This window comes from Empidonax traillii, unplaced genomic scaffold (genome assembly GCF_003031625.1).
Source record: "Empidonax traillii isolate 1590-97213 ecotype Southwest subspecies unplaced genomic scaffold, ASM303162v1 scaffold1372:size120433, whole genome shotgun sequence".
NCBI classification, from domain to species: Eukaryota; Metazoa; Chordata; class Aves; order Passeriformes; family Tyrannidae; genus Empidonax; species Empidonax traillii.
Genome location: NW_020956565.1, coordinates 46,452 through 67,559, shown reverse-complemented (window position 1 = coordinate 67,559; position 21,108 = coordinate 46,452). Strand labels below are relative to the sequence as shown.

The 21,108-nt window shown below is 42.8% G+C and overlaps 2 protein-coding genes across 2 annotated transcripts in view; one reads left to right on the top strand and one right to left on the bottom strand.

Moving 5' to 3' along the window:
- DCDC2 (doublecortin domain containing 2) overlaps window positions 1-5,366 on the bottom strand; it is a 57,492-nt gene extending 52,126 nt beyond the window's left edge. The window contains exons 1-2 of the mRNA XM_027906899.1: window positions 4,993-5,366; window positions 302-353 (exon numbers count right to left, since the gene is read on the bottom strand). Coding sequence (XP_027762700.1) covers window positions 302-353; window positions 4,993-5,285 — 345 coding nt within the window. The 5' untranslated portion in view covers window positions 5,286-5,366. The remainder of the gene's footprint in view (window positions 1-301; window positions 354-4,992) is intronic.
- A 4,482-nt stretch (window positions 5,367-9,848) lies between these two features.
- On the top strand, window positions 9,849-20,742 carry MRS2 (magnesium transporter MRS2). The gene is made up of 11 exons (XM_027906901.1): window positions 9,849-10,071; window positions 10,320-10,393; window positions 11,151-11,187; window positions 11,799-11,911; window positions 12,330-12,503; window positions 13,173-13,303; window positions 13,997-14,113; window positions 16,206-16,358; window positions 17,390-17,507; window positions 18,239-18,352; window positions 19,385-20,742. The coding sequence occupies exons 1-11, from the start codon at window positions 9,849-9,851 to the stop codon at window positions 19,490-19,492; spliced, it is 1,362 nt and encodes a 453-aa protein (XP_027762702.1). The 3' UTR covers window positions 19,493-20,742.
- The last annotated feature ends 366 nt before the right edge of the window (window positions 20,743-21,108 follow it).

Here is a 21,108-nt window from a genome sequence, read left to right as displayed (position 1 = left end):
TTTCTGTATGTAAAAGTCACCCTCAGATTTATGACCAGATCCAATGGTGGATCACCAAACAGGTGATTTTTTCCCTCAATGAGCTTTTAAATGAATGTAGCATTTCAGAAAGCTGAGCAGAAGACACTGCATCATGCTCAGTGCAACCAGAGTAATAATCACTGAAAAAATACATTCAGAATGGTAGATAATTGTATTATTAATAAATACAATTAGCATATGTTAAAAAATCAGGCATAAATGCAGGCATGTCACTGACATTAACTGCAGGTTTACTTGTTTAATATTTCAGACATCCTACCTCATTATTGACTTCAGCAGGTTTTTTCTTTGTTTCTCCAATGTCCAAATAGCTGTGGAAAGAAAAACAGGTCTGATCATTTACAGAAGCATCTAACTTACACAATACAAGTATTTCCACACTTCTTTCACTCATGAAAGTTTTAAAATTTGTCATGCCTCAAAAAACAGAAAAGCAAGTAATTCAAGGTTTTAATAAGAGACTGTTAAAATAAATCTGAAGGGTAGCCCTCTGGGCTAATACAAAAGATGGGGAGAACCAAGCACTGGTGATTAGAAGAGGCCATCAGTAAACCCCTTATCAGAAAGAAGCTCAATACATTACTGTGAGGCGGATCAATAAATCTCAGCACAGTATCACTTTACCCAAGTTTTCAAAGTCATCATCTTGCCTCCTAGTTTCTCACAGTAACTCTCTGCTAGATCTAAGGTTTTCCTCCACACCTGAGTTTAACTCAGGGCATCAGCTAAAGGGTAAAAGGATCTACACCGCCTGTGTTTCAACAGAATGTGGCCACATCTGAACACTCACTTCTTGTGGCTGGATGAACCAGTAGAATCTTCATGACTGATTTATGAATAGACAAAATACAAGCCTCAATCGGACAAGCAAACAAATACGCCTATTTAAACAATACTGGTCTCCATGTAATGGAGAGTAAACATTCCCACTGGAAACATTGCATTAACACGAAAGTGGTAGTTGAAACACACGCTGATGGATTAGCTGTGCGTTGCTTTCCCAAAGAAAGGGAACTAAACAAGTCTCTAGGCACGAGAGACTGGCAAATAGGCAACTATTCAGGTACCCAGACCACGCTCACTCCTTTTCCTTGTCAGCACTCTGAGAGCCATGAGAGCAGCTCTGCTCATGAATGCAGCTCTCAGCAGCTCCTGGTACTGCAAGATGTTTCAAGTTCTCAGTGCTTGTAGAAGAGATAAGATGTAACTCAGTACAGCCACACCTTCTGCCAAAAGCTAAACAGGGGAACAACAATGGCTGGGGCATCTATTTTTGTGCTGGGAGCATCTAACCCAGCATTAGGTAATTGGCATTTGTCATCTCTGCTCCCACTTCCAGTGGAAAACCATGGGTGCTTTACCAGGCTTTTAAGAGCAGAAGGCCTTATTTAAGAAATCAGGTAGACCTAATGCCAAGCATCAGTGAAGGCTCATCAAAAGACCTCAGAGTTCTCAACACATCTGCAGCTCTCCATTAATGTCCTGTTCTGTAGTTAATGACTTGGATAACACTTGTTTGCAAGAAGAAACTTTCCTGCTTGGCTGAAGTTGACAATTCGTGGGACCTGAATGAAGGTGTAGAACCAAGAAAGAAAGAAAGAAAAAAAAAAAAAAAAAAAAAAAAAAAAAAAAAAAAAAAAAAAAAAAAAAAAAAAAAAAAAAAAAAAAAAAAAAAAAAAAAAAAAAAAAAAAAAAAAAAAAAAAAAAAAAAAAAAAAAAAAAAAAAAAGAAAAAGCACTGTTCATTCTTTGAATCATTTATCAAGGTGCCACAAGGCATGGTCACAAGGATTCCAAAGCTTCAGGGTAAGGGGACAGGAAGACCCAGCAAGGCTTCCAGGTCATGCCTAAAAGTGCATGCCAATGCTTTGGAAAAGGGAAATGTAGTAAGGTAGGATAATATTTTAAGCTTCCCAGTGTAAAAAGGTACATTCTCTTGAGACCAAAACCAAGAGGTCTTGCAGCCTGCAAGACTGAAAAGAAATAAATGCCTCAGGTGAAATGGTTCCAACAGCCTATAGGAACAGCTACTGACTTGTTTTCTGGGCATCTGTGAATTACTTTGAGGAGAACTGATAAAAATGACAAAGAAAAACAAATACACAGTCAAAGGCTTAAATTCACCATGCAGAGGTCCAGGCACTTCAGGGATCTGCAAATCTGAAAAGTTCTAAACAGGGCCAAAGGCTTTTCTTTGGACAGTAGCACTCAAAAAAATCCCAGACCAAAAATTTTACAAAAATATTCTAATTTGCTAAGAAACCAGAAATACTTCCACCCAATGACTAGCCAAGCCAGTGGTGAGACTAGTGTTGTTTAAAGTGGCACTCCTGGAGAGAGGACAATCTACCATTAATTAATGAGCACAAATAAAAGTAAATGGGCAAAGGAAGGAGGAAGGTAAAGTAGCATGCTGAAAAAAAGCTAGAAATCAAAATTTGGTCCAGCATAGGCAGCTTTCTTTCAGGAAGCTCAGAGCTGGGGATGAACTTAGAGAGGTGCAGGTAATAATAATATGCATTAGCACTCATCATCACAACTACAATACACCAACACCTATCACCACATATAGACCAAAAAGCGTGTGTTCGCTTGGCACATCTGCAAATGACAAAACAAGCTGCAAAACTTGTTATACACCACAAAAATTACCAATATTGAGTAATAATTCCTCCTTTAAAGAAAATTTCTATGTATTTTTCCTGAGAGCAAAATTTCTAAATGCTGATTGATTTATATTTATTTTAAAAAATTAAACCTATCAGCAGTTTATATAGAATATATACCCTCAGAGCTATCTATCCCAAGATGTTAAGATTCAGAGCATGAAATGATAAGAGGATCACACACTACAGGTAAGTGCAGTTTAGTCTAGAATTCACTGCAAACAGGAAAGAAAAAGATTCAGTTCTCAGTGGAAGGCACCTGAGAAGAAACAAATGCACTGCTTGAAGAGGAACAATGACACTTTCAACTTCTGCTTCATCTTGGATACTCTCTCCCTTACAGTCCCATGGCTCCCACACGTCAGTGGCACTGACCTCCATTTCCAAGTCCAGCCCTGCACAGTCTATCATAGCAATGAATATGTCCAATAAGCCTCACTGGGGAAAAAAAAACAATAAATAAGTAAAATTATTTCAACTTCTCGCTGCCATCAGACCAACTCAGATCCTTCAGGGCAGATGCTTGGTCTCTCACAACTGCAACTGCTTTATGTTTGCCCGTGACACATCAGACAAATATATACTCTTTCCTTTTATGCTTCAATTCCTATCAGAAAACTGTCCCAGCATAATATAAACAAATACTAATAATGAAGAACTCCAACTCTAAATGCAGAAACGGAAAAGATCTCAAGTCAACCCATTTTTTCTCCCTATATTACCGGACCATGGCATCCTATTAAGGGTTATATGAAACAGCTGCTTTTACCAAGTACTTTAGGGTAGCTTTTCTTAAAGTATTCTCTTTGTTGGCCTTAAAAATTAGTTACCTTGTTGTACATTGCAACCATAACAGTCTGAAAAGGTCTTTCCCCATAAAACTCTGACCATAAAGTGTGAACTGACAAAAATAAATGCTTTTTCCTACCCAAAAAAAAAAAAAATTCAGGGTGTTCAATTCTGTAAAGAGTGCATCCTAATGCCAAACACCCACTTACTTTTAGCCTGTCAAGTACCAAAACACATTTAGGGAGGCGTAACGTGATGTGCTGACAACTAACAACTTTAAGCCATCCACAGACTCATAGGATTTAATACCAAAAAGATACAGCAGATCTTTCTTGAGGGTTGAGAGCTGCATTTGACAAAGACAGCACTGTGGGAAAGGGGCCTATATTTAGCCTTACAGATGTAGCCATACATCTTTCTCTCCAGCTTTGCCACTGAAGCACAAGAGCCTTCAATAAATCTTCAGAAGCAGCTAGTGACAGAAATGGTAAGGGTGCTGATAGAGATCCTGTTCATTAGACAGAGAGTTTTGTCGTGAAACATGAGCTCATAATGAGCTCTCCTGAAAAATGTAGTGTCCGTAACTCTACAGAACCAAGATGAGGAAGACCCTGTAGAGCTGATAGTTTAGCATATAAATTTTCAACCACCTCCAGAAAGGGATTGTTAATTTTGAGAATTTTTTTAAATTTTAATCCAGCTGCAGAAAAAATGCCCACAAAGACTGAAGACAACATATAATAGGCAATTGAGACCATGAAATTCACTGCCAGAATTAAGAACCACTACTGTTCACTTGCAGAGCCTCTTGGGAAAAACACCTAAAAGCCCAGACCTCCTCCACATTATTCTTCCAGTGACTGACTAAAAAAACAAAGAAACTATCAGCTTAACTCTTCGGGTCCAGATTGGAAAAAGAAAGCAAGTGGTCATCTTTTAAATAACAGGAGGGACTCAGCTGTTCTGGTCCTAAAACATGCCTATGCAAAATTAACAGAAGTGATGGAGAGGTGGATAACTGGGTAGAATACTTTAGACTTGAAAAAAAAAACAACCCCAAACTAGAAAGGAAGCATGGGGAATTAGATTCCCAGGCTCATCAGCTTCCTAGCAGGACTGTCAACACTCCATCTTTTTACAGCTTTCACCCTGTTACTCCTCAGCACAAATACTGATACTCAGCCCTTCAGTCAAGCATAGGCATCACAGCAAGGTGCCACTGCCGCACGTCCTGCAGGTTAAAGAGCTGTTTCTCCTTTTGTACTAGCACGTCAAGGAGATGGCAGATGCGACTGATGGTATCAGCAGCCTTTCTGTGGCTCACTTCTAAAGCTCTTTTCCTTTTGCCTTGGGTCACAGCCTTTATGTTCTCTCTCTGCAATGCCTAATAAAAGGGATGTGATGGGGGATCCTCTGAAGTACTGTCACAGTGCCAAACCCCAAATGCTGATATTGAAGTTCCATATAAATGTCACGTTACTTTTTTAGCCACTCACTTGAGTTTCTTGAAGGCTTCCCTGCCACCAGCCACATACTGCTCTCCGCTCTGGAGCTCCTCCAGCTGACGGACACGATGCCCACCCCTGGGGGTATAGATGTTCCGCACAGCTCCAAAGGGCGCCTTCACACCGCCTGTCACCTCTTTCAGGAACACATCAAAGTTGGACACTTTCTTCTCGTTGATGACAATACGGCGCCCGGGGAAGAAAGGGTCCCCGTTGCGATACACCAGCACGCTCTTCACTGTGGGCTGCGAGAGCCAGGAGCCCTTTGTGCCAGGACTAGTCATGCTCGGCGGCTTCAGAGCCCCTGCCCAGCCCAAGCCGCACGGACGAGCTGCCCGCACCTGTTTGCTCGGCTGAGGGTTCCTGTCCGGGCTCCCCCTCTCGCCCTGACAACTCCCTGCCGGGGCCCGGGCACATGGGCACACCTCCCGGGAAGCGAAGGAGGGATCAGAGCACCCCCGGGGCCCGGGCACAGCCCTGCTCAGCCCGGCAAGGGCGGCTCCTCCCAGGCAACCCGAGGAGGTGAAGGCGGAGAACACCCAATCCAGGCGGAAAAAACACGGCGTGGAAACCGACCCGGCGCAGCAGGTACACGGGCTGCGGGGGACCCGCGGCCTCCCAAGGGCCTTTATCCTCCGGTGATGCCGTCACGGAAAGTGCCACCGCTCTGGTTTCCTCGGGAAACTTTATCCCGCGTGTGGCCAGCCAGGCGAGAGCCCGGCCCGGAGCTGTCGGGGGGAAGATGGGCGAGGGAGCGGCGTGCCCAGAGACACGCAGAGGGGCGCGGGGTGATGAGGGCAGAGAGAACAGGACCAAGAGATCGAGGGAGGGAGGGAAGTAGGGGCTCTGCCTCCTTTTCCCGGACCGCCGCCCGTCCCCCTCAAGGGAAGGGCCGGCGGCCGAGCTGCCCTGAGCCGGCCCATCGCCCCCGCTGGATTTTGGCGCACCGTGGGTGCAAGAAGCCGTAAAACCTGAGAGAAACTAAAAGAGGAAAATGCCTTACATTCAAACGTAATTCTTTTAACAACTTCTTTCCTCCAGTGACAGTCTCAAGGGTTCTAAAACGGGACTAGACCTTCCTACCTGGAATTGTTTAGTGCACTGTAATGATTGTTCTTCCAAATGGGTTCTAACACATGCGATGGAAGGAATTTTCTTTCCTTTTATCTTACCTCCTTTGATGGGAAAATTGCCCCCCTGCTGTGAGTTACAACAGAGCAGTTAACCATTACAAAAAGAGCAATTTCAGGGCGAGGAAAGTCAAACATGCTACTGTTATTGGTTAACAGCTAAATTTCTCCGCTTGCTGCTGGTTTCCTTCTAACTAATAAAGGGGAGAACCAAACATTTACTATCCTTGAATTTATACTGTTTAACATTGATCTATTGCTACCTGAAATGAAATTTTTTGTTATTAAATGAATGTATGCTGCTGTGTAAAACACAAAAATGCTCATGACTTTCACACCGGTCTGCATTGAAGCAGTGATATGTCAGCTATCTGCTATTTTGTGCCAGATGCTGCCACATTTGGTGATCTTAGGCCTAATCTGCAATCAGTCAACATTTTTTGATACAGGTGTAAGACATTGAATATTTTCCTCGTGCACCCACACTTGTGCTACTCCAAAATACTGTTGGTCTGTACCTATGGCCATGCTAATTACAGTCACTTTATGGATTGCAATAAAATATCCCCGAAATTGTACCAGAGCACTGCTAGCCTTAAAAAAGCCTCGAAGTGGTGGGCAAAATCTTTGTCTAAAACTGGAGGGATATTATGAATCCCTTGAAAAACTTCAATGCAGAATTTTGCCCATAGTTTAACCTTTACGTAGTTAATAGCTGTGTCCCTAAAGACCTCATCTTCCAAATCCAGCTGCTTGCATTTCTGCCCTCTATCCCTTTACTTGTGCTGCAGCTGAATCTCATCTTTTTCTTACCCTTAAGGCAACACCTTCAAATCCAGCCCCTGAAAAGCGACAGTGCCCACTATTTCACACCAGTCTTTTTAGAATGAAACATATTATTTTCTTCAGTAATAGGAGCAAACCAAATCAAAACAGTGTTTCCAATACAGTACAAAGTCAGCATGTTTTCCATCTCGCCTAAGTACACCCACTGCCCCAAAGCTAAGAAAAGGTCAGATACTTCAGCTCATGATAGCAGTGCCTTGATTCATGACAATCTGCTTGTCCTAGCCTTTCCAGGGTCTGACCTTTTATTCCTGCTATTTTGTTTCAGTTTCTAAGCAATCTCTTATCACATTCTCAACAGTAAGGAGACAAGCTGCTCAAGCCACGGACACGGTTAAGGTAAATGCAGAGATATATTATCTCTTTATGATGGAGTGATGTCAGACCTCTCATCTTACATGAGGTTGGTGCATGACACCACGTCTGTCAGGTCGTGTGTCAGGATCCCCTGAGGTCACATAACAAGCACATGTTGGGGGATGTGGTTTGGATGGCAGTTCCATGACTAAGCCAGTCTGTGCTGGAGCTGTACTTGCATTTAGCTAAATAAAGAACAGCCATCAGCCAGTTTGTGTCAGTGAGCTTCTTCAACAAACAGCACATGAGCCTGACCCACTTGTTTTGTTTTGGTGAGGTTTTTTGTTTGTTTGTTTTTATGGTTTTGGTTTTGTTTGATTGGTTTCTTTTGTTTGTTTATGTTTGGTTGGTTGGTTGGTTTTTAAATACAGCAAACCACTCCCAAAGGTTGGCACTGCAGGACCGCTGGATACCTGACATGTGCCTACAGCAGAAGCAGCAAACTGCTTGTCGGTATTTAGAGCTGCAATAAATAGATGGCAGTTCTAGATCTCCAGTTATCTTTTATCAGCAGTATTATGAAATGAGACATTCTGTCTGTGCTTCATAACTGTGCCAGTTCGCACCCTGTGCTGCCTTCACCTGTAAAGATAGAGGTGATACTTGGTTATTGTCTGCCCTTCCAGACAGTTGCAATGGTGACTGATAATGCAGCTATAATGACATACAACATCAGTGCTTCCTGGTACACTGGCCTATTGTATCGTACATACCAGAGTTTGTATCAGTATGCATTCAGTGTGAAGTTATGTCATCTTATTTCCAACACTAAGCAGTCCGAACAACAGATGAGCAAAGGAAAACAAATAGATCAACCCAGCAGCTTCTCCCTTTTTTTACTGAGGGATATGAAATGTCAGCTGTGTGAGACTTCCTGCGCATTCATTAAACATAAATTTCGGGCAGATAGCCTTCAGATGCTTCCCTAGCTTTTGCATTCCGACATGAAGAACCAACATAGGCTGCCACGCCTATGTTGCCAGCAGTGGTGTGCATTGGTTTCCTGCCCTCCTGAGGTATTTTCTGTGCTGTCTGGTATTTCTAAATTTTAAGTATCTCTGACATCCCAGAGTCTTAAATTAGTATTGCACATACTGCCACCTGCAGAGATTAACCAAAATAGAGCTAGAATACTCTGTTTAAGTGGATTTCAGCCTTTTCAGTCAACATTTGCAGACAGGCATGGTTACCCTGAAACTGAAAACCTCTGATGGCTTCAGTCTAGTTATACATCGTATGTATAACTACTGAGGAACTTTTTTATATAATTACTTCCATGTGAGGTCATTCATCTTTGTGCAAGGTGTGCGTAAACCACCCTTCTGATTCTGTACATATCAGTTCACTTTGGACAAAGGCTCATCTATGTATGTTAAGATATGTATGTACAAATAACACCACAAATGCACGGGTGATGTGGTGGAGGAACAGAGAGGACAGAGCTGGCCTTCGAGTGACTTACCTTTAACTTACAGCCCAGCTGAGAATACTATTTGGCCCTGACCCCTTGTCTTCAAAACTCTGATCTGCGTTCTGGGCAGTGCCCTCCTCTTGGAGCAGCCACATTGTACGGATCATTTCATTAGCGGCATAATCACTTCCTTTTTTATTTCCCTGCTAAGGATTAATGAGTGCTGTAAGTACAGTCTGATAACGTGTCCCGCTGCAGGGCTCTGGACACAGGCTTTGCCTCTATGCCAATTTACACGGTTCAGCAGAACCAGCCAAAGGAAGGATACTCCTGCTACCTGCATTACCCTTTTGCTGCATTTTAAAAGGAATATTTAACAGCGGAAGCTATTAGTACGCTGCAAATTAAACTTTTAGATCTCAACCAACCAGCTTGTCTCTATTTTGGATACGGAAGCAGGGCAAGGGAATTTAATTGCAAGACCTTTGCTGGGGACAGAATTGCTCTGCATTTGAAAAAAAAAAAAAAAAAAAAAAAAAAAAAAAGAAAGAAAGAAAAACAAACACAAAAGGAGCGCATTTTACAAGTAAAATCTTCAGGAAGTGGCCGAATGCGGCAGGGAAAATCCCGGCCACAGCAAGGTGCGCTCGCGTTACCAAGGGCTTCTGGAGGTGGGATTTTAAGAACACTCATGTCCTTGAAAGGAGTTATCCATTTGACTGAATTTTCAGTTCAGTTGTTAGAGGAGCTCAGGCGAGCTTCACGGGGCTCTCGGGCTTTCCCCCCGCCCCTTTTTCACATATCACCACGCACAAAATCCAGCTAAACTCAGCGGGGTCGAGCACAAGGCTGAGAGAGGGGGTGGTTTCACAGATTTCACAGGTCATGGCTTTGTGCATGTATGAAGCTGCGGCTGCGAACGCTCCAGCGCGCCAACAGACGGAACAGGATACTCCAGCCAAACACAGCAGCGTGTCGGCGGGACTCGGGGAGCCGCTCCCGGCCCCGGCTCCTCCCCGGCCGCGCAGGGGTGACCGTCACCCTCCGCGCTCCGCCCTCGCCGCGGCTGCGCGCTGGGAGCGGAGCGGAGCGGAGCGGGGCCGATGCTGCGGGGGATCTCGCTGCTGCCCCGCGCCCTGGGCGGCGGTGGCGGAGGTGGCGGTGGCGGCTGCTGCTGCTGCGCTCCCCGGCTGTGGGCGGGCGCGGCGGGCGGCGGGTCCCGCCCTCGGGCCGCTCCGGGGCTTCTGCCGGGCCGCGCCTGGCACAGGGACCGGCCCGCGGCGGTGGTGGCGGTGCCGCCGGGCGCCCGCGGGCTGCGCTGGGCGGGTAAGCGGGCACGGGGTCGGGGTCGGGGTCGGGTCGGGCTGTGGGGCAGCACAGCGGGAGTGGCCGCGCTGGGTGCGGGGCCGGGCCGTGCCCTCGCGTTGCTGGGGGGGGCTCGTCGGGGCCTTGCGGTGACCGGCGCTGCTGGGGTCGTGTGTCCCCGCGCGGGGCCGGCGGCGGAGGGCAGGGCACCGAGCGCCAGAGGGCAACTGCGGCGTGCTGGGCGTAGAGCTTGTCTTGTCTTCCCCCAGGTGAACTGTGCCGACATGCCACCACGGAGACCTCCCAGGCCACCCTAGCCAGCGTGTCTCCTGTTTTTGCGGTGGTGAGTACTTCCTGCAGCCATTTCCACCTGCGAGGGCACTTTGTGCAAGATTGTAAGATGATGGGGCTCTTCCTTTCTTCATTTTTTTCTGCCTTTTTTTTTTTCTTCTTCTTCTTCTTTTTTTTTTTGTTTTGTTTTGTTTTGTTTTGTTTTGTTTTTTAAACTCTTAAAGCATCATAAAAGCAGATGAAGTTGTGTCTCGGAGAACACCCCGACTTCTCAATTACTGCTTTGAGGTACTCTGACGTGACGACCGGTTATGGTACACAGCATCAACCAAGATGCTTTCCTAAGGTCCAGCGTCTGGTTCTTAAATTGTGAAGGCAGGTCAGCTCTTGGAACTGCTGCAGTCAGAAGGTGTCTTGTTAGGATTGTCAAGGCTTCCTAATGCCTTTTAGAAATATTAGACCTGTGTCTTGATAGCTGCAATTCTAAGCAAACATAGGATTTGGTGAAGAACAAGCTCTCTCTATGCTCCTTTTTAAACGAGACTGAAAGCTATTTGCCTCTCATGCTTTTCGTTTTGGTCAGCCCTGAAGTGGTCGGGTAGTTGGTGACAAACGGTGAAATATATGGTCATTTGGTGCAATTTTTTGCATAATTGGGATAAACTGTGAATAGAGGGCATAAAAAGTTGCTTTCTCTTCATAATGTGTTATCCATTGGGCTTCTAGGGAAGTGCAAATAACTTTAGAAATTGATTTCTTGTTTTATAGTGGTTCTGTGAAAAAAAATAATAATTTTTCCATTTCTTCAGATGAAGTTTGACAAAGAGGGAAATACTACCTATTTTGGTAAGTTTTCATTGTAGTTTTGTTTGGGTTTTGTTTACCTTTTTTCTTTGTCCAATGCAGAAAAGCCCAAGTGGGAATCTACATGGAGTAAAAAATTATGTTTTGGATACTTCACTGTGTTCATTCAGGATGTCACATTTCCTCTGTTTTGCTGCCTCCTGTTAGGGTCTTCATAGCATCTTTACTGTTAAAATTTTTTTGTACTTTTAAATAATATTTTAAAAATAACATGTTACTGTCTCTCACAGGAAGGTAATTTTTGCTTTGTCTTTTCCCTTTCTGACCAGCATGCTGCTTTCTCGGTCTTGTCTTTCCCTTCCTGTAGAATTACACATGCTTTCTCAAATGAGTCACTCATTTCTGACATGAAATTAATTGTTGCAGCCAACTTTTTCACTCACATCTAGAATTTTTCTACTCAAGATACAGTCTTCTAAACTTTGTAGAAAATACCTTACATTGAGGACTCAATGGGAATGTTTTACAGATAGCATAGCTTTGTGGTTTTTTGTGGATTTTCTTGGTGGGACTTAGTAACACACTAAAATATAATTTCAGAGCATATATGCTTGTCCTCTAAATGTCTTCTTCTAAAAATACTTTTATGGTAGAAAAGAAGAAAACAGAATTGTACCAGGAATTGGGTCTTCAAGCGCGAGATTTAAGATTTCAACACGTAATGAGCATTGCAACTAGGAACAACAGAATCATCATGAGAATGGAGGTAATGGTTTCCCTCTAGCTGAGTGTAAACCCCTGTCTTTTCTTTCACAGTTCTTTTAACACCAGCTTTCTGTGACGTGCAGTCCAGCAGTAAATGTGTCTTTGGAGCTCTGTGTAGCAGTCAAATAGTAGAAGTTTGCCAACAGTACGTATTAATGACCATTTTCCTGGTTGAGCACAGGAGAGTCATCACCAACATTGTCACAGAAATAAAAGCTTATGAGGAGCCCTTCCTAATCCCTGGCACAGTTCTCTGTCTGAGCCCATTTGCTGTTAGCATGAGATTCAGTTATTTTTGTGCCTGAAAAGACATTAGAAGAATGGTTTTATCACAGCCCAAATACCAAATGTGCTACGGAGTTATGAGAAACCTTCAGAGAGTTTCTTTTAAGATTCCTTACACGTACTTTTTTTTTCAGTTCCTGAAGGCTGTCATAACACCAGAGTTTCTGCTGATACTGGATTATCGTAATTTGAGTCTGGAACACTGGCTCCTCAGTCAGCTAGCATCTCAGCTGGCTGGGGAAGGTCAGCTGGTTACATATTCTCTGCCCTTTGAATTCCGAGCCATAGAAGCGATCCTGCAGTACTGGGTGAGCTATCTCCATTTTTATTTAAATTGCTTGGGAAGTTATTGTTTCATGGAGGGGGCAGTATGTTTTAATTCTTGTGTTAATATTTACACATACACATACACATTTGTGTATGTGTTCTGCACTTCCTGTATGAGCTCCTTTTTGGTTTTGACTTTTGTTGCTTTACTTCTTACGGTTTTGTGTGTATGTGTGTTTTCATTCCCTTCACAATGAAGTGCTAATTGGATATGATGGCTTCACCATGATTTGGACAGTTAAAAAATAAGTCAGAGTTCCATTCTAGAGATGTGCTGTAGCTGAAATGGTAGTCACATAAAAGTGCTGAGGTTTTTGGCCTCTTGAGCACGAGTCAGATGATGATTCCTAGCTGTCATGAAAAATTTGTGCTTGCTAATGCTAATATAACATTTGTAGACAATAGTGTATTAGCTTTATCAGTCTTATTGCTGTGGTTGTCAACTGGATTTCAGTTCACTTTTTATTAAATACTGTATTTTACACTGGCTTTGTCTTATAAAGTCTTAACAAGTATTTTCCAGGCATTGGAAAGCAGGTTGTATTAACTACCTGTTACTGTAAATTCTGTGTTGAGAGACAGGAGTCAGTTGCCCAAGTCATTCTAAATGAATCGTTTTAATTCTTATGAAGGATCATGTTGTTATCTAGATCAGCAAACTGCAGGGGAGACTTAACACTTTGCAGCCTCAGATCCTTGAGACACTGGAAGCTCTAGTGGACCCCAAGCTTTTATCTGTGGATAGGACTAAACTACACATTCTCCTGCAGAATGGCAAGAGGTAAATAAGAATAAGCCGTGAAGAGTCTAGAAGATGACAGTAGAAAATGACGTGCATTGAAATGTTAGAAAAATGGTATCTAATATTAATTTCCGAGGTTACTGTAATGCTGGGTTGTGCATCTTGTTTGTAAGTGTAAAAATTTGTATATGAAATACCTGTTGATATGAGGGAAAAGGGAAATATATACCGAGTTGTCAGAAGTACAGCTGTGCTTCTCAAATAGCATCTGACAGAACGAAGTAATACCTAAGAGAACAAAATAACCTGAAAACATTCCCCGTAATGTAAACCTTTGGAACCATGCTTTGACTGTTGTATGTATATTATGCTTTAAGGTTACTGGTACACCGGTCCTTCATGTGTTAGCCTCTCTAAAATGACAGTGCAACTATGCACTTGCTCCATGCTCACAGAGTGCTTGTTTCTTCTGACTTACAAATATACCCAGAAAACACATCTGGATCCCTTGTGGTGTGTGTCTGCACCTCAGTGATCCCCAGACAGATCACTTCCACTGCTAAGTGTATGGCCTGTAGAGAATGTTTTGAAGGAGCTTTTAGAACCCTGCAGGAAGGTCTTCCCTGGCCACTCCAGCTGGTGAGGGTGCTGGCTGGCAAACTCACTTAGAGATTACCTTTGTGCACTGATGCTGGTGGGGATTAGTTGACCTTTTGCCTGTTCTTTCTTCAGCTTGTCAGAACTGGAAACAGATCTTAAGGTTTTCAAAGAAACAATTCTGGAGATCTTAGATGAAGAAGAATTAATAGAAGAGCTCTGTCTATCTAAATGGACTGATCCACAAGTATTGTATGTATATTTTGAAACCACTTTTTTAACAGTGAATTTTGTTTCAAGGGTAACTTGAACACCAAACTGCGTGTTCCCTGCTAAAAAAAAGAAAAAGATGCTCTAGTTTTTTAAAGCCCCAATACTTGCTACTTCCGAAATCATTTTATTTGACATTTTGGAGAGGAACTCCATTATCACTCGTCATATTATGCAGTTACAAATAGTTCTTGGCACAACAGTCCAGCTCATCAGGTATGTAAAGAGATGGGAGCAGGATGGCAGAAAAAGCAAATGTTGTTATTTTTCAATATAAATCAGCACTTCCTGGGAGCATTTTCTTCATTTTCACCAAACGAAAAATGAAAGAGGCTCTTAAAACTTGTCTTGAATAGGTCAGACGCCACACTTCCTTTACTAAAAGTGTTCTGAACAGTTTGCTTGTAGCTTTTTGCTCACCAGCAGAACCTGAGGGAAAGAGGCCCTACACTCTCAGATTTTGGTGAAAGAGAGCATACACCAGCAGCAGCAGCACTAGTCACTTGAGTAAAAACTAAAAAGCAGAAAGATAATGTATATCATATCCAAATATGTTCGGGGCTTAATTGGATTTAAGTCTGGGGCATACAGACTTTCTAAGCAGGTAACAGAAACTACCTTTTGGGGTCCTTTGTGGAACTGCTGAATAATATTTTTGCCTAACTTCATTGCATGTGGGTATTAATACTATTCACAGTAGCATGGGTGTGAAATCAGGATATAGCTTCTTGCCCTGCAGAGCTTAGTCTAAATGTGCAGCAGAAACTCAGATTTGCGTTTCTAATGCATCTGCTGGAGCAGTGTTGTGGGGGTTCTGAATTCCAGCTGCTCCTGAGCCAGCAGCTGGTCTTTGTCCTGGTTTTGCTCACAGCCTTTCTTTGGACTTGATGCAGTCTGCTAACAAGTCTCTTGTTGCCTCATAGTAGGTAGTGTGTGTGGGGGATATCTAGGAAAGATCCCACTGTCACCTTATACTCTCGTGTCAGGAGAAACCCCCGTCATCCCTTATTTCAGATGCTGTTGCACAAGGCTAGGAGAGGTGGAATGAGGTTGTGTGAGGAGTCTGGGGGGCTTTCAAATCAGCTTAGCCCCATTAGAGAGAAACTAGGGGCTGTGTTAAAGGTCCTCAGGGAGCTTATGTGGTTTGATTCATAAGCCATACCACTTATATTCTTGGAAAACCATTTCAGAGAGGTTCCCTTAACAGTCAGTAATGCTGGGAGGATATTCTTAAAAAACTTCAGTCTCTCTAGAGAAATGAGATTGTAGCACAGAAGGGAAAATTATGAAGGATCTTCCTGGCTTTCCTGCTGATTTCCAATCTCTCAGGTTTCATCTACACAATGCCAGAAACATACATTCCTCTTTTAGAGGAACACTGCTGCACCAGCAGTAGCACTATGAAGTAAGGTGGAAGTGCCTTGGACAGATTTCTCTCAGGAGAGGAGGATCTTCCGTCACTCTTGGACTGCTTCATGCTCCCAAAACATTTTGCAGTATCTGCTGTGTGTAGATCAAATGCTTTGCAACTAAACTATTTTAATAGACACCTAAACCATCTCCATCACCGTGTAATTGTTCATGTGTTGACGTTTGGTTATGTTTTATTCTTGGCGTTTTTGACTGCAGTGTTACAAGTTCCCACCACTGGAGGGCACCAAGAAGTTAAGCATCTCCTGTCAAAATTGTTAGCACTTTGTAACTTAATAACACAAACATTTATAGTAATATAAACTTTATAAATAATATAAAATTTACATAACTTTCTCACTTTGTAATAGCTGAAAAACTAAGATTTGTGGCGGTGTGCATGCCCTGATGCATATTAGATGCTAACTGCTCTGCTCAGAATAATTGACTGCCTATGCTGAGCTGCTGGTAAATATAAAAATATGCCTTTTATGTTAAGCTGTTGGAATTGATGGAATTTGCCTCACAAAAAGATTGGATTTTGGGATCTAGTGTCTTAACAGCACTCTTGTTCCCCACAACTCTTACGTGCCTTAACACATCAGTAATACACTTGTATATTCAACATGCAGCTAACCAGAAAAATATAATTTGTTGCTCGCAGTCAGGAGAGTACGTCTGGGATTGACCATGCAGAGGAAATGGAGCTGCTGTTGGAGAATTACTACAGACAAGCAGAAGATCTTGCAAATGAAGCTCGTGAACTCAGAGTCCTGATTGACGACTCAGAAAGCATCATCTTTATCAACCTGGACAGGTTAGCTACCTGACCTGTTGGATTGCCAAAAGCTGAGCAGAATTTAATGAATTTAATACCTAGACTTTCTCAAATCTGCTTACGAGGGAAGTTGGAGAATTTTGTCTTCATGAGGGTTTGAATGGACTTGTAGTCACAGCTGTGCTTCACTTCTTTTACCAGTGAACTGGATAAAGCAAACTAGGCATCAGTTTTCCCTAGCAGTAGAAACACAGCTTGTCTTAGATCCTTCTGGGGAGCTGTTCAATACAGGAAATGTCTGCAGATTTAGAGGCATATCAAAATTCTGTTCAGAAAAGATTACTAGCTAGATTCTGCCTAGGCTACTCAGGTGTTCATTGCAAGCTACATTATTGTGGAGTGATACAAGAATTAATAACTTGTGAGCAAGTATTTTCTTTCTCTCTGTATGCTACATTTTTCATTACGAGTCAGATTTCTTACTGAAAAATAATTGTAGCTTGCATTTGCAAGGACTCTGAGGTTGGTGTTTAATATTCTTTCTCCTTTTTACCGAGGAGTTACCTGTAGAAGCAGTTAGTGGATGCTGTATCAGGAAACCACAAAAATCTTTTTTGTGGAGATTGGAATATGGAATTCTCCCAAAGAGGCTCAGGTTTATAGTCTGCAGCATTTACCGACTACTTTTTTGTAAAGTGTATTAGTTTGCAAGTTAACAATAAATTTTTGTTTCTTGTGAATATGGGCATATAAATTTAGTGGTGAGAGGACACAAAGTTCAGCAGAAATTTATTGTTACTCTGTGTATATACACCTCTGAGAAGTGAGAGATGCTGGCGAGTCTGATGATGATTAGGCAGAACCTGCTGCCTTAGAGGTATCCTGATGCAGCAGTGTCAAAACAGTAGCCCCTTTGTACTGTTGTTTCACGATCTTTGTCACTGGATTGCCTGATTCCAGCATGACTTCTCTTTCACTATTTTATTTTAGTGCATGCTGTATGGAACTTGGGAATTTAGGCGGCAAATCCATTTACGGGTTCCTCTTACAGATGTTTCTCCCTTCTTTAGCCACCGTAATGTGATGATGAGGCTGAACTTGCAGCTGACTATGGGGACTTTCTCTGTCTCTCTCTTTGGCCTCATAGGAGTTGCATTTGGTATGAACTTGGAGTCATCTCTTGAAGAGGTAAGGAATGAGTGCTGCTTTGAGCATGAAATGCGGGCCCTGCTCTTATGGTGCATTTTAAATTTGGTGCACCTTCATTCTTTCCACAGACAAAGCTCCAGTGATTCATGTCTTCGTGCAGTCGCTTTTTTTTGTAAGCAAATGACTGCATGGCTAACTGCACAGTATTGTAGCCTTTTTTCCACATCCACGGAAAAGTAATGGGAAGGCAAATTTTTGGTTGTATGAGGGCTGACTATAAAGTAGTATTAAGGCTTCTTTATTGATCAGCTGTTCTGAAAAGACCAGCTTTGTCCAAGGGTATCTGGCAAGCAGCCAGGGCATTTTCAGCAGACCAGAGGAAATACCCTACTGTCAATACATGTTTATACCTGAACTAGGGAGGAGGGGGTACAAACTGCGGGGTACAATTTCAAAACTGCACGTCCCAACTGCACGTTGTTTTTTGTTTTAAAACAAAACAGAAAAAGCAAAGACTTCTTCCTTTTCAAATCAATCAAATATAAGGGTTGAATTTTCAAACTTTCTGATGAAGAAAGGAAAACTGCACGGGACAGTAACAGAATACAGTGCAGTGATTCCTAAACAGCTCTTTTCCCAAGGTAGGGCTTGGCTGTTGGTAGTAGGGAGTTTACCGCTTCCTCCCATAAAGTGGGGAGTAGAGATTATCACTGGGTCATCCCTTTTGTGAAGAGATGGTTGCATGACTAATGGGAATGTTCTGTCGGTAGGACCCCAGGATATTTTGGCTGGTGACGGGGATTATGTTTCTGGGAAGTGGTCTGATATGGCGACGCTTACTTTCCTTCCTTGGGCGGCACCTAGAACCTACACTACCTCCCCACGTATGTATGGCTGGCCAGGGTTTCTGTCTCATGCTCTGCATGTACAGTCCATTTCTAAAGCAGGAAATAAGCTGTTCTAGAGGGGTAGGCCACAAAAAAAATATGGAGGAATTCAACTCAGGGCTTGCTCCTTGGCAGAGAATGCTCCCAGCTGGATTGAGTGAGGTGGGAAGCCACAGCAGTGGCCAGAAGTGAAGCTGCAGGCTGTTCCTTGAGACATGCTGTATTTACTTCCACTGGGTAGCCCACGGGAAGCTGAGGCTCATGGTTGAAGCAACCCCCATTTGCCTTCTCAGCTGCTGCAGCAGTCTGTTCACAGCAAGGCACATAACAAATGCTGCCCTCGTCCTCCCACCCACATCCTAACTATGGATCTGTAGTCCCTGTCATGTAAAAAACTAAAGGAGGATGAGGACAAGTGCTATCTGTAACATCTCTGGAGAGAAGTGTCATGGTTGTGATATTCTGACCCTCAGTCTGAGGTTTGTAATAGCTCCTCACATGCATGCCAGCTATCTTTGTCATTGATGCTGATGGTAGCAAGCTGTATGAAGATTTCCAAGGAGATCCATCTTTAGATTAGCACATATGAGTCAATTTCCCTGTTGACTCCCCTTTCCAGGACTTGTGGAACTGTATTGTCTACCTCTGGGTCTGCACTCTAATATTTACAGTGGAAGTATTAATGGATTCAGAAGTTAAGTTGCTACAAGAGACAAAGGAAGGGAGACTCAGATAAAGTCCCCTTCTTGCCTCTCCTCCTTTGCCACTAAGAGGCAAATTGAAGTAGTTTGTTGTGGATTGTTGACTATGGCTGCAATTAACTGGATTATCCATAAGTCTTGTTCAAAACCAAGTCCAGCACATTCTGACTTTGGCTTGGAGGAATGTGCTGGAAGGGATTAGGGAGGGACACTGTTCTGAAAATAAGGGGAGAAAAATCAGAGTTCGGGCCTCTATGAAGCTTTATTTCCTTCTGCTGCATACAGAGCAGCTTCCCATGTAATCACAGGCTATTTTGTTCTTGCTTAGGTTCCTGCAGTTTTGAAAAAATCCCAACCAGCAGCTGGAAGAGTGGAGATAAAGAACAGCCTTAAAGCAGAAACATTTGGGCTGAGCAGAACATTACCAAACCAATAGGAACACAAGGAATGAAGAAACTTCTGTTGTTACAGGGTGGACTTCGGACACTTTCCTTGCATTTGTTCTTCCTTACTGAAAACTGCAAGAACTTCTAAACTTGCTAATTTAATATATATTTTGTGTCAAAAAAACTACAGTGAGATTTTTAATTCTTACATGTGAAAGGAGAGGAACACCAGGGAAAACAGCAACATGCTTTACACAGTAGTCTCATCTTTACTCCATGTGTGCTCCACTAGTTTTCTGTATCACATACATATACTTAATTTTTGGACATTCTCATTTTATGTGTTTCTGTCAAATACTTCTTTGCTTAATGGCCCTTCTTACAGAGAACAGAGTTTTTTGCTTAAAGGATGACAGCATTCATCAAGTATTCTGGTTCTGAGCTGCAGATAGAGGAATTGGACTTCAAATGCCATAGAAAAATCCACCCCAAGAGTGGCTTTTTAAATGGATTTTTAAGGCCCTATTTAATTGCAGAGAACAGATTTTTCCAAAGCAAAAAGCATACCTGCATCTTTTGTGAAGCGTGACCACTAAATTGGCAGCAACCAGAAATAAGTTTCCCTTATTTTACGTGAGCAGTAACAGGCTTTGGAATGTAGCTACTTATCTTGGTTATTCCTTAACAACTTATTTAGGCCCAAAACATGCAGTTTTACGAACAGGGAAAGCAGGCTTGTGGATAACGCCCACTTGTGTTTGCCACCTGACAGTATTTGAACATGCATTGATATAGCTGCAGTTTCACAGCTCTTCCTGTTATGAGGACTGATTCAAATTCTGCTAAAAATCAACAGGTGGGTTGTTAGTTTCTCTTAATTGGGCTATGCTTTCTCTCCTCTCTCCAAGACAAACCATGGACTAGCCTGCACCACAGTAAGTAGCCAGGTTAGTAAAGGCTGCGGAAGCCTGGTATCCTGTGATGGACTGAAGGAAGGAATAGAAGCCTTATGCCAACTGTTCGTGTTTTTATTTAGCACTTCTCTCTGAGGGCATAGTTCTCCACTGGTTTCTCTCAGTCTGTAGAGGGAGCATGAAATCCTTTTAAATTAAGTCCTTGACCGCCCATTTCTTGTTTAGGTTTTTTTAACCTTGCTGTAACACAGTGAGCAGCTCCTTTGGTGCCACCAGATGAATCACTGTACTGGCAGGAGTTGGTAAAGCAATAACTGTAGCTGTGAACGTTTTTATTTGGGACTAATGAGTCAAAGATGGAAATAAAAGGGACATAAAGTTGTGCAGGCCTGTGATGCTGGTTTGATTAAAATCAGTTGGATGTAATTTTTCAAACGGTTCTTTCTCTGCATGTGACTTCCATCCAATTACAGACACAAAAGGCACAAGAAGGTGAGAAAGTTAATGGGGTTCGTAATGTTTTTGAGTTTTTTAGCTGAATTTTTTTGCAGTCTTTTGGCTTAGCAGGTGAAGCTGTAAAAACCCTCTAAACTGAACAATCCAGTAGAAGAACCAAGGGCTCATATACCTTGGCTGACAGCTCAGTCCGTGAAAAGACGTGGATGTTGATGTTTTCAACCAAGTGGTAGTTGCATGAGGCCAGAACTGAGATACGCAGGTGCAGCTGTTTGAGAAACTTTCACATGAGCTTT

Excerpts from the sequence above, each read along its gene's own strand:
- MRS2 (XM_027906901.1), top strand. The coding sequence starts at position 9,849 with ATGCTGCGGGGGATCTCGCTGCTGCCCCGCGCCCTGGGCGGCGGTGGC. Across the intron at positions 11,912-12,329 it reads GAATCATCATGAGAATGGAG|TTCCTGAAGGCTGTCATAAC; the intron begins GTAATGGTTTCC and ends TTTTTTTTTCAG. Across the intron at positions 13,304-13,996 it reads CTCCTGCAGAATGGCAAGAG|CTTGTCAGAACTGGAAACAG; the intron begins GTAAATAAGAAT and ends TTCTTTCTTCAG.